We start from the raw sequence: 13,647 nt of genomic DNA, 5'->3' as shown, positions 1-13,647 counted from the left end.
TAGTAGAACAAAATGTTATTTGTATAAAAATAATGAAATTTCGTCGTGAAAGCGGGAAGTTAGTGTACTTTTTTGTTGGTGTGAAGATGGGAAAATTGTAACTATACCGTAGTTTATCCCATGATAATCTTATTTAATAGAACTTGAAGAGCCGACGTCCTGCGATCTGCAAATGCAGAAATTCGATGCTCGTTGTCGCAGATACTTACTGTTAAACCGAATAACGAGATAAATGTGTACTTATATACGCAATGAAAAATATATACTTAAGCGCGTTATTCTATCATTTGCAACGCCAAGCTTGCGTTGAATTATAGCGGTTGTCGAATAACAAAGTATGTTTTTAATGTAAAAGCCTTGTTCTTTCGTCCCATCCGTTAAAACGCACAAAAAGAAATGGATAGACAATGATAAAATAAAAAACTGAACATTTATTAAGCGCGAATACAAACGAATATCACACGCACTTAATTTACAAAATATCCACATCGTTACATTTCACACCGTACGTCAAGAATGTAGACGCTTTTTGCCTCGGAAGGCTTAGATAATCGACGAAAGAAAGTTCACCGGGCGCGACTTACAAATTAAAACAATTTCCACGCATCACCTCGTTTCGTTAGAGAATTATATGTTAGAAATCGATGCATGATAGCAACAGTTCTTCCACCTCGAAGACGGGCAACTTTGTTCCTGACTTTAAACATTATCTCATCACAATGTTTCACATTCCTCGAGCGTAGAATCGTCGAAATTCCCAGTTACACAGTTCCTAGATCCTCGGTATCTATCATTCGATCATTTGCCAGCCAGTTACGAAATCGTCAGAGATCCTATCCAATACCGTGTCGTAAACTTTGCTTCATGCAAAGTTTTTACAGAGAACAATCTCTATCCCTTTTTGATTCGTCTCGCTACGAATTGATAACGTAGGTTATCCAGTCGACCGTTTTAGCTACCCGATGATAGATTCCTGGCTGGCCTGGCTGAGCACACGAGTAACCCGCTGAAACGATACCTATTAGGTACCATCGTCCTGTTTTCTCCAACATCAGTGGCCCACCACTGTCACCCTGAAAATCATAGGCAAAAAGCTCTCAATCCTTTTTTTCCTTTTTTTCTTTTACACAATAAAGGAGTATCACTCAATTCTTTCAAATTCAACTTGAACATTCTAGATTATGTACTATATGTACAGACGATATAGCGTAATGGGTGAAACTTTGGGAAAAAATACCCACTGACAGTAAGTAGCTGCATCTGGTACCCGTTTTATAGAGACGATGTAATTCATCGCTAAAGTTATTTGTAAATTAATATTCCGGTTATGATTCACTAAATCTACACGGCAATAAGCCACTGTTGTTTCTTGCTCGTTAATAATCGTCTCGAATTGCACGTTTTGACACATAAATTTACGAATCTGTAACTTTTAGCTTTTGACTGATTTTACCCGTTTTACGTCAAATTAAACTCACTTGGCAGGAGTCCTTGCCACCTCCACGGTACCCAGCACACATCATCTCGTCATAAATCACAACGTTAATCCCGTTGGACCGATGCCATCTCTCACAGATTCGATTGTCTATCACAGGTACGTCTACTGCTTGTAGCGTCTTGGGACGTAGCCTCGATCCTGTTCATTTTAACAGAATTCAATACACGACCGTCGCTAGCCCGAACTCTGTAACGTTTCAGATAAATCGTTTCTGTATTTACCAGCCTGTAACGCTCCCCATCCAGCAGCCCATCCATACTGTCCTAGAAAGTCCTCGTTTTTCTCGGGCAAACAGATCGGCGCTATGTGAGGCATGTAATGAACCGGTCGATCTAATCGTAGAACAGCCACGTCGAACCTGAGCAACAGGCAATTTCATTTTAGCGTCTGTTAGAACCACTCGTGAAATGTCAACGTACCTGTCAGCTTGAGGAGTGAACTTGAAGTAAGGATGAACGCGAATCTCTCTGACACCGAAGGTGTAAGCTGGTAATGTCTCGCTGGCAGAATTTACTACGTAATCACCTAGAGTGACTTGAACTTGACGAGCCGATGCCCTAAACGTAAAACGAAAGAACAATTGAAAGAAAATAGCGACCGATATTGTACTTGCGGAATTTTTATCATAGTATCGAGGCTTTCAAATCCGACCCACGTATAGATTAAGGAAATTCTAGAACTTCGAGAAATTCTGCAAGTCGTAACAGCTTCAGATGTTCGATATTCCACTTACTTAGCTACACAGTGACCAGCAGTGACGACGTGGAATCGATTAACGAGAGTGCCGCCGCATCGACTGGACCCGATTCGTATATACGCCTGAGAAAGTAGAACATTTTCTCTGTTTAAAAGACGATACAAAAGGCTGGAAAGGATTGACTACGATTCGTCGATGCAAATCTGACCTGCCATGGAAAACTGCCGAATCCTGCGTCGTCGCCTCCGACGATTCTTCTTTGCGCGGTTTGCTTCGAGACGGGAATCCCGCAGCCTGTAATTACGAGGATGTAGATTCTCCATTTCAATCTAAATATGTTTGCAGTGTTCGTTTACGAGCAGCTCTTGAAGAGTTAGTAGCGGAATATGTATAAATACACTGCTCAAAACAATCAGGGCACCGTTTTCCGTATCAGTTTGATTTTTATGTCTTTTTCCTGCGTTTATACGTTTGCTTTAATTATTACCTTAACCCTTTTAAGACGAATCGTTCTTTTAACAACGAACGCAGTGATACGTTAGTTCAGATTATGGTACAGGCGAATTTAATAAATTAGGTTTAATCGTCGTTTTTAAAACTATCACACGAACAACTATTACATATTTCAGTCTATCGATTATAATAGAATCTTCTCTTTGCTTATTTAACGCAATAGAATCGTTCATAGTAACGATCCTCTAATTATTTTATGCAGTATAAACACTTTGGTAGCGTAGCGACGGAAACATCTTTCACTTGATAACGTTTCGTTGATCTTCAAGTTAGTATTACCGAATTAGACTTGGAGTAATTCAATGAAACATTCGACGATCAAACTACCAAGCAATAATAAATCGCGACTCTATCGATTTTGTTTCTTATGTTCCGTTAAATTAAAAGTGTCCTCTTAAACGCGGTTCGACCGGAAGAAAAAATTCACTTATTTGTAATTAATCTGTAAATTAATTAGATTTATGGAAATCTCTCTTTATACTCGTACAGACGAAATTGATGATTAAAGATGAAGATCGTACTTCAGGGGGACGGAGGACTTATTCCTCGCGAACTAGGAACACCGGAAGTGGATACGAAATTCAGAGGACTCGCGTGACAAGAGAACCGTCGAAGAAGTGCGGAACGGACTCGTTGTTATCACGATGAACATGCAAGATCGATTGACAAATAAGGTGAGAAAACTTCACCCGGAGGAAGGCAGGCAGGAAGATCGCGACACGTGCAAGTATCGAAAGAGGAAGACGAAAATGACTTAGATCGGGTGGTGTACATCCTATCATGCTTTGGAAGGTGTAAACAGAGAAAGTGAAGGCATTCGATGACATGCTAAGGAAAGTGCAAGTGTTAAAGAGACGAGTGATTTACAAGTCAAGAAGATTTCGACATGCTGAAGAAAGTGCTAATGTAACATTTGTAGGACAAAAAAGAGAAATAGACAAGTAGAATAAAAAGAAAAACTAAAAAGAACAAAAATACGGAATAGAGAAGAAAGATGTAAATGGGAACAAGGAAAGACCGAGTGAAGTAATGGAAGAAAAAGGGAGAAGATATAAAAGACACGTCTCTTAAATAGAAGAGAAGAATAACGACATTCAGGAAGCATTTCCAAAGAAAGACAGCGGTGGTCGATCATGCTAGTGCAAGAATCGGATGACATGCTTCTGTAGGAAGGACTTACGATCATCGTTGGCGGTCTCCGTGTAAGTATCCAACGGAAGCGGCTGAGATTGATCTCTAGGTGCCTCAATCAGGTTATAATCAGAGCTACCTTTCGGTTCTTTCCGCTGACAACAAGCGTACATGATGCCACCGCAACTGCCGTCCAAAAGGCCAGCGGACATCCAGCACATTAGAAAAAATTCGCAGCTTCGTCCGTCAGCGCACAACGTATCGTCACCCTTCCACAGCGGTCTTTTTTGTTGACGCGGCTCTGCACAAAACAGGGCAAACTGTTCTTTCTTCTCCTTTCTCTCTTACGACATTTTCCCCTTTTTGTCTCTCCAAAACGGATAATTAAAATGAAAGAACGCAAGGTCCTCGTTACTCGTTCATTTTTCACGTTTACGTTTCATACCAGACATCTCTGATATGTGCAAAGCAAGGTCTGATTACTCCAAGCCTAGCTTCAGAATACTTTCGCAAGAGAAACGAGCTGAAAATATTGAGCAATTCGCGAGAGGATTGAAAATGAGCGCAATCGTTTTAAAAAGTGACCGAAAGAAGTTTTATTTCACGGAGCGTCGTTAATACAATCGCGATGTGGTTTAACGAAATCGTAAAAGCAACAGGAAAGAACCTTCGAGCGCACCTCTGTCGTAACGATACGACCAACGCGGATGACGGAAATCGTCGGCTCGACGGAAACGGGTCCGGATGTCACAATCGTTGCGACACCCGGTTAGGATATTGCACCCGGGCTAATTTACAATTATCCGACTAGTACGAAATTCAGAGGCGCGATGTAATGTAATCCGGTATCGGTTTCACTCATTGGATTAGCGAAAGACCGGAAACGTTCTGCGAAACGGGCTTTCAACAGGTGCGACTAGACCACGACTCATCGGTACGTCGCTCTCTGTCGAAACACCGATCAACGCTGATCGCTTCACGGGGAACGTACCTGATTCTAACCTAGGGTAATCGTCGAGGGTTTGCTTTCGATGATCTGGAACAACAATTTCCTCTCTTAACAAAAAAAGAAAAAAAATTATCAAGTAATCTTTCTCATAAAAGATATTTAACCGTCAAAGTAACAATGAAAACCATTCATAGCCATTTCGTAGCTATTCTATATGGACATTTCTGTCGAATCGAAGATAAAAGAAAAATAGAAAAATCAAGCGGAATAGAATATCGAATCCAATTCGACATAGAACCGCAAACAGTTAACACGATATGAAAAAAAAATCAAGCCAATGCTAGCTTTTCCCATCCTTTCGACCAAACCAGAGATCGACGTCACGAATTTCAAGTGCCATTTACGCACATATGTATATATAATATATTTTACCAATATAAACATCACGCGAGAAAGATAAAATAAATCTATTTTTGTTAATTTTCTGACTCTTGATGCCACTTGATGGCGAAATGATAAATAAATAAATACGAAACGATCGAAGGTGGAAAAGATGCAAATGGAAAATTTTGACGTGGAATTGCTTGACAACATATCGAATCTTAAAATTCTTCTATAAAATACGAGAAATGTGATTTATGCCTTTTACGTCACATTATTGTACTTTACCTCTGATCTCGTCCTCAAAATCTGGCAAGTGGTTAGACTGTTGGAAAAACGAGGATGCGCTGCCACCCACCGGGGGTGGGATGTCGTTGTCACGAAAGATCAATCGTGGAGTTCGATGACCCATCACGGGTCTGTTGTACTCGGAAATAGGATTTCTCCATAGCGACTTGTGCTGTCTCCAGGATGGAAAACGAACTCCAGGAGGCACACCGATGTTCCTCCCTATAGGAGGTCCACCACCCTCGAAAACATAGCCGGCTGGGCCACTTGGAAATCTAACATATCGACGTCTGCGAGGCGAATTCAGAATTAAGTCTGTGCGATTCCCATTGTTGTTTCGCGGCTCAATGTAACTGGAACTGAAGATCGTCTTTGGCTTGCTAAGACTCGATCCTGAGATCTCTGTTTGACTGGTGGCACGATTCGAGGATACGATGAGGACTATTCCTATGAGCAACCATTGGCACGATCTCGCTGCACCCATCATTTGACTGGAACAAAATCATAAATCTTTTGTTACGTCGAATATTAACTTGCAGTGCTCCAAACAATATTTTATATTTCATCGTGACTAATTTAATAAGCTCTCTGCAAAAGTTTAGGTTTATTGTTATAAAAAATTCATTATACTTTTTCTAATTATAAAAGCGTATCACAGCGGAAGATAACGTTGAAACTTAATTAAGTATGAAACTAAAGGGACGATACTTCCAAAAGTTAAAATAGTCATGTGACTAAGTTTAAGCTCTCAAAATCTTGGCTCGTTACTAGAATTTTCTGTCCGGAAATTCATATTTCTGTTAAACTAACGTATAGTACAAATGTTTTATATATTAAAACTGAAGAAATCGAATTAGAAATTGCGTTGGTAATCGGACAAAAAGATTTAGGGTTTTCGTTATGGAGAAAAATCGTTTGCGACTCCTGCAACTTAAATATTCCACTTTCCCCTGTGTTTAATAGCGTCACTCTTTTGGAACGATTTTTTGCCCACTGTTTGCCTTTTCTTCCAGTTTTTGCTTGCGCCGTAACCAGCATCCTTTCCGAGTATCATTTGCCATAAAAACTTTGAGCACGCTTACAGCGCAAAGTGTCAAAATTCTGTTTTCCTTCCTATAGGACGGCTTGTACTGGTAAGCCTGTTATCTCGCCACTTATTTAGCCGATAGGCTCTTTCAATTAACTTGTGTAAATTGTCAAACATTAGATACGGTATCTTTCGAAGCAGGACAAAGAATACAAGGAACAAAAGTGATCCAAGATAAAACGTGCCGTTACGAAAAGGTAAACAATCCTCAATTCTAAAACGAAGGGGAAAAAGTCTCGACTGGTTGCTATCAGAATCGATTCGATTGCACGAGAATCCTGATGCGATCGTAACAGCTGTAATTATATAACGACACGCGAGATAATTAAATTCTCTTTTCTCCTCTTTCACGACGATCCAGTAATTTTTTAACCAATCTGCTTCGATTTATCGTTCGATCTTTCGTTAGAATTGATCTTCCAAACATCAAAGAAGAAACGTCGCGTGAGTGAGATAAACGAGCCACGGAACACGCAGCTCAACAGATTCTACCCGACACGAATCCCTTTTATACCAAAGTCCATTTTAACTGCATCTATATAGTGCACGCAATGATTCGTGACTAGGTTGCATTGTTGCGTTTGATTTCGAAAGGTAACGTCGTCGAATATTTTCAATTTTGTTTTTAAAGCAGAGTATATCGCGACTCAAAGTATTCGAATACTTGCCGAAAAAGGATTTTCATTGGATAAATAGTCACTGTAAATATACAGGGTGGTTGGTAACTGGTGGCACAAGCGGAAAGGGGATGATTCTACGCGAAAAAAGAAGTCGAAAATGTAGAACAAAAAATTTTTTTTCTTTTTTTAAATTTTTCCATCGAGACAACGATCTACAGTGAGATCCGTTATAACGAGACGCGATAAGGTGCACGCGTACCGAGCGAAAATTCAAAGTCGATTTTCTCGAAAACAAAGCCTCGAACGAAAAATGTTTATTCTATATTTTCGATTTCTTTTTTCGCGTAGAATCACCCCCTTTCCGCTTGTACCACCAGTTACCAACCACCCTGTATAATCTGTGTTAAATATCTCATAAATAATAAATATTAAGCAAATAATTAATTTGATTCTCTACGAATTATACGCTTGCATTTAATATCTTGTACTTTCTATGTACACTTTCGCGTTCGTTTGGAACTTCATCGATATAATCGTAATAGTTGACCTTTATTACTACGAATTATACGTAATATATTAATAAGAGATTTCCGCAAGTGGTAGAACACCTTCACGAGATATTGTATAAAGCGAGAGAAAGATGGAGCTTAAAATCGCGTGATAGAATCGAAATTGGCTCTCCGTTTGACCTACTCGTCTTCAGAAAGCCGGAAACCGTCCGCGTCCGGCGTCAGGAGAGTAGAAAACAAGTTCCTGGAGCCGATCGAGTGGATTCTTTTTCAAGTGGACGAAAATATGTTGTTTGCGTCACGTTGGCTCCGTAACGGGTGAAAGTAAAAAGAGGCTCAACAGGAAACAAACACATGGATTGTACACACGGAGATTCATTATGGTACGGGGCAGCATCCTCCGGTTGGTCAGTTATCGGGGATATTAAGAAGGAGTGAAAACGCCACGCCACGAGTTTTATTGGCCTGAGACGAGATTGGGCAATAGCCAACATCGTACCAGCTGCATTAATCACTAGTTTAACCACGTTCAGGTCAATTTAACCACGTAACGGTCCTTGTCACCCCATTTCGTAATAGATTAAAAAATCCTCGCCCGAAAAGAAGGGCCCATTGTCCGCTGATCGAAGGACAGTCAATGAACGACGAGGAATTTCAAGGTAAAGGAATGATCTTGGTTAGAGTTAGAAAAAGGGGTGGAAGCGGCCAGCAATCGATGTAAAGAGTATTGGATTCATTCAACAGATAAATGTAAAATTCCATCGGATAAATATTACTAAGTACCCTTATGGATGTTAATTATCGAACTTGATTATTAATTTATTCGTCGTATTACTTCTTTGAGAATTAATTAGTAGCTGATTTAGGAATTGAAGTTGGAATATCTGAGGATAGATTTTATTGCGAGTTTTCAGGATGGTTGCAATACCTTTATGCAATTTTTCAATGGATATCGTCCATTTTTCAGTCAAGAAGAATAATCGAACGCATCGAACAATCGATGTAGAACGTCCTTGCCAGAATAGCATCGCGGTAGCGAGTGAATGGTTCGATGTGTTAGTAGGTCATTGGCTCTGTCGTGTAGAAGTGAAAGTGCACTTCTTGCATGCACGACAGTGTGAAGTTCATGTTCACGCTGCCACCCGCTCCGCCGGAAGTTACGAGCCATCGACCATGTTCTTCTTATTCTTCGAGTCCTCTTACTATCTTATTAGAGTTTTACCATGCCAATTAGAATGTCGCTATAGCCGATCTAATCAATAAAACGAAACGTTAGTATACGAGTTAGTATGCTTTATGTACTGATAAAAATTATCTGAAATACGACTTACAAGGAATTGTCAAGTTCTTAATGAGCGTTATCGAAGGAAGCCTGGCATGCGAGAAAAAAAAATAGCAAGAAAAGTGAAACCCGGTAGAAAACATATTCCAGTTTCCGACTAGATTCGAACCTGTTAATCGCCTTAATGCTCCTGCGACTCGATAATATTTTAATTATTGTCTTTCTCGTTTTCTTTTTTCTCGGCTCTTTGATTTCTGTTAAGGAGGAGAAAATACAACCATGTCACTGGTTCTTCGAGAGAAAATGAAAGCTGTCGACATTTTAATACCCTCGCCATTATTCATCTTGATACTCGCTACCAACGAAACGCATATATCATAATCAATTTCCCCTCTGTTACGAAATGTTACTATTAAAATATATATTTCGCTGCTGTTTCGATCTTACAGATTGTAGCCAGAAGTATAAATGTCAAAGGCGGATAGATAACAAGATCTATGAGAAGAAACGATCACGGGAAAATCGTTGGTTCCCCGAACTCGATCGAAGGAAAAGTGACGGGGGCAAAAAAATCACAAAGTAAACGATGCAAAAGGCGATCTAGAAGCTGCATCGCACGAACTTTCACCTTTCTACGACTAGTCTGACTCTATCGTGCAGGCTGATGGTCGAAAGTACAGAGAGTTTCTTCTCTCGTCTCCTGTATACGTCGCTGTAAACGAGATACACACCGCACGCATAATTGTAGCTTCGTTTCCCAGCTGTTCGTGAAAGCCCACGTGCGTTGATCTCGCGTGTATCCCGCGTCTCTTCTTCTCTTTCTCTTCTGGCTTTTCTCTCTCTCCTATCTCTCTCTTTCTGTCTGTCGTTTATATCGTTGGTGCTGTCCGGTACCAGCCGATTGGCGCCACACGGGTGTCCACATCCTGAATTCCGTGTGAACCGACATTAAGAGCGCGATCCATTACTTTCTCTGCAAAGCGCACAGGCGCCGTTTTACTTTCGCCGAAAGCAAATGGAAAAAAAGCCAAAAAAAGAGAAGCGCGCGGCGCGTGAAATTTTGTTTTCGTCCGATCCCGGCCCCGTTTTCTTTGCACGATCCACCAACGGCGATCGAGAACGTAAATAAGACAGAACATTTTTCAACACACGAGCATGGAATAAAATAATCTTTCCTTTATGTTCGTTTAACTAGAAAATAGTAAAATTTAGATCAAGAGAAAATTGTTTTAAATAAATATATGTATCTATACTAGAGATAATGCGAGCTGAGTGCTCGATATAGCTGTTGTTTACTTTGTTCGATCGGTATTTATACGATGCTTAATAGCACCGTAATTTCTGCAAAACGGCAATAAACGATAACAAGGCTCAACGGGTCAATTCACTTGGATCGCTCGGCTCAGAAGAAAGCGAACGAGCAAAAAGCGTTCTCTCGTCGAAAGAGTATAACGGCTACTCGGGGCCGGCCTCTGGAAATGGTAATATCCAGATCGCGGCAGCGCATCATGCCTTTTTTTCCTCTCGATTTTCGATAGAAATGACAGCAGCCTGATTGGCCCTTTAACGCTTACGTCCACCGTGGATACGCGCGAGTACGCGTCCCACCTTTCGAAGGAAACCGGTTCGAAGAAATCTGAACGTTGCAACTTCTGCTCTTTCTTCGTGGCCTTGAAAGAGCTACGCTTGTTCGCGGTCTAGTTCACCAGATACCCTTTCATGACGAACACTTTCCATTGTGTAACGAATTTTTTCTTCGTCTTCTCCCTGTGTATTTTTCCTCGTTGGCCGCTCTCCTCGCGGTTCTTTTCTTCTTCATCGTTCGTTCTTGGTTAAAAAGCGATTCTTATTCTCCGCTGTAAAGTCGATTCTTTCCTCTCGCGTCTAGTGCCGAGCAATCTCAGTGATCGCGGAACGATCTGCATTGTTACTTTCTAGGAGAAATTAATTCGCGCATAAACAGCGTAATCTCAGCCAGATGAAAATGGGGAAAAAGTGTGTCGGATAACGCGCATACCATCGATTGAATATTCATGAATCCCGATACACCTTGATAATGCACGAGCCATCTGGTATTCAATGACAGACAAGCTTTTTTAATTGAACTCGAAATATATTCAACGAAATTAATCGTAAGGAACGAGGCATGGACGCGGTGGAACGTTCGCTACCGTTTCCATGTACGGTGATAGAGGATCGTCAGATGGAACGACGTGTTTCGTGGCTGGACACACGTTTCTCTTCAAACTTCTATCAAACGATGTTACGTAAACAGGGAGTGGTGTTTAGGCAATCCGTAGAATGGTACCGAAGCGTGCATCCTTAATGCTCGTCCCCTTGCTTGTCTCGTTTTGGAAAAGAACGGAAGTACTTTCACTGGCTACGAGGTCGGAAAGTTGAGCATTTCGATAGCCACGAGACATTGCCAATTCGCAACGAGAGATCTCACTTTTCTCTCTTGGTCCTTTTGCCGTCTATCTACGAATGCTTTTTTCGTCCCAGACTCTGAATAATGTTCGAATACTGTCATATCATGAATAGTACTTTTTGCAAAACTCGTGAAAGTTCTTCGTTAGATCAAAAAGAATTTCAGTACTTTAATAGCTTTAGAACATTTTTCCTATGTTTTATACATGTTTTAAACGATACCATGTAATTGCATGAGAAACTAGATCTGATTGATCGAATTACTTTCAATCATAGAAATCCGATTACTTCGTTGCATGGTCGTATGTCATTAAGTGATAATCGAATCCTGTTAAACGTCATTAGTGCTGAATTTCTGTCCATTAATTTGCCATACGTGGAAACCGAAATCACGACTAATGTCGCGAGAACGACCAGCGATTTATTCATTGGTAATAACTACTTCGCTCAACCATTAAAATCGCTAGTTTCATTTACCTATCTTACCTTGTGTACGTTTTACTCGGTGAGTAGGCTGGTGATACGGGCTTTCTTTCAAAAGCCGATCCAGTCCTTCTCACTTTCACTTAATTTTTCCAATGACCATCGCGTGAGTATTGTATTACAAGTCCCAACGCATCGAATTCAATGAGAGTTTCTAATTATCTTTAACCGCTTACTATTCCTTTTTTATCCTCTACTTTATGCACGAGTTAGTATCTTTCACCTTTCTGTACCTTCGATGTCTTCTTTAGAAATCTCGAAAGTGTTGAAAAATAAGTTCTTGGTCTTAAAAATTGAACTAAAAACTTTATCGAGATTTTTAAGTATCGTCTCTAACAGGACTCAGCGATACTTTTGTTACTTACCGATCTGTCAAACCAAATCAATCTCGTTCTTGTAATCTTCTTCCCCTAAGTTTTAGTCTTCTGTTCCCCTTCGCCGTCCAAAAAGCGATTCCTCAAAAGAACCTCCCCCGAGCTTCGCCACCGTCTCTTCTTCTTCCTCTTTTTCTTCCACGTCGATCCTGAACAGTCCTCACCACCATAACACAACGGTTCTCACTGATACGTCGCGACACCTTCGATCCACGATCTATCTATCGCGACTTTTACATCGAATTAACTCAGCTATGTATCAACATTGCGTCACAGTCACCAAAGACCTGCTTCATGCTTCTTCACTAGTTTCTTATCATCTTCGCACTTTGACTATTTTTCTTCTCTCTCCACCGACGTCGATCTTCAAGTTCCTTTACGGAGAAAAGAACCGGCGCGAGAGATGAATCTACTTGGAAATGTTCTTTCAGTTCTGCCTGAGTTTCTTCACCGTGGATTCACCAGACTTTTCCTAAATTTTCCCGGCCATTGGATCTCAAAACGGTCACGATCGAACCAAGAGTTTTTTCGAGGAACAAGGAAGATGCACACGATGGAGGGCCTGCACCATGTCTATCCTCTCGTCTCGAGGAGCCCCGGTCGCCTGCTCGTCGTTGCCCACCGTCCGCTACGTCGGCTCTCACTTTCTCCGGCGAGTAGTTTCATTTCGGTAGGTAAAACTCTCTCGTGTGTCCCCCACCAGGTCCACACCGGCTGCTCGAGTCTTCTCTCTGTGTAATCGAACGGGAAAATCGAGCGATCGGAAGGATACCATAGTCCTTCGATCCAACCAGCGTTTCCTTCTTCTTCGTTGTTCTTCAGAATCGTGATTCATCGCGTTAACGTTGTTAACCTTCACTCTGAATATTGGTAATAGGAAAATGAAGGTTTTTCTAAACTTTGTTAAAGTGCTGCAAGTGGTAGACGAAACAGGGAACAGGAGGAAACAGGGAATGTCGAGACAAATGAGTCATGTTCACTGGCGAAAAATAGGTTAACTCCACTTTCCGAAATTTTTGAAATTTTAGGAGCAAAACGTTTGATCGATACTTGTCTTACATGATTTCACCAATCTTCTTTATCTTTTGTTTCGTGGAGTTATTCGATTTCGCAAATAAGGGGTTTCAAATTAGAGAAGATAGAAAGGTCGGCAAAAGTTTGCGTTGAAATTGGAACGTTCGTTCGTAAATAATAGACGGATTGCGGTTTTGGCGCCGCTTAAGGGTTTCTTCTCTTAAAGAAGACGTACTTGCGAGAAGAAAGTCTGAGTAAGTGTTAGTCGCGCGGGTGGGAAAGTTTCTTGTTAAATTGACAACGTAAATGAACGACACGCGAGATGTGCTTTCCTCCAGGGCTACTTAAATTTTCTGGCGAGACATGAAACTTTTGTCTACTAGACTTGTAGACG

General features: G+C 40.9%; 1 protein-coding gene across 1 annotated transcript; it reads right to left on the bottom strand.

Annotated features, from left to right (window-relative positions):
* Window positions 1-507: 507 nt before the first annotated feature.
* Window positions 508-6,335, bottom strand: LOC117243450 (proclotting enzyme). Its single transcript, XM_033510957.1, has 9 exons — window positions 5,458-6,335; window positions 4,831-4,875; window positions 3,889-4,140; window positions 2,404-2,489; window positions 2,232-2,317; window positions 1,918-2,055; window positions 1,720-1,856; window positions 1,479-1,636; window positions 508-1,073 (listed from the first exon to the last, which is right to left on the bottom strand). Exons 1-9 carry the CDS (start codon window positions 5,942-5,944, stop codon window positions 915-917), a joined length of 1,548 nt encoding a protein of 515 aa, XP_033366848.1. The 5' UTR covers window positions 5,945-6,335; the 3' UTR covers window positions 508-914.
* Between the last annotated feature and the right edge of the window lie 7,312 nt (window positions 6,336-13,647).

Source organism: Bombus vosnesenskii, unplaced genomic scaffold (genome assembly GCF_011952255.1).
Source record: "Bombus vosnesenskii isolate JDL3184/JDL3185 unplaced genomic scaffold, Bvos_JDL3184-5_v1.1 scf7180000013265, whole genome shotgun sequence".
Taxonomy (NCBI): domain Eukaryota; kingdom Metazoa; phylum Arthropoda; class Insecta; order Hymenoptera; family Apidae; genus Bombus; species Bombus vosnesenskii.
This window is presented reverse-complemented; position numbering and strand designations above follow the sequence as displayed.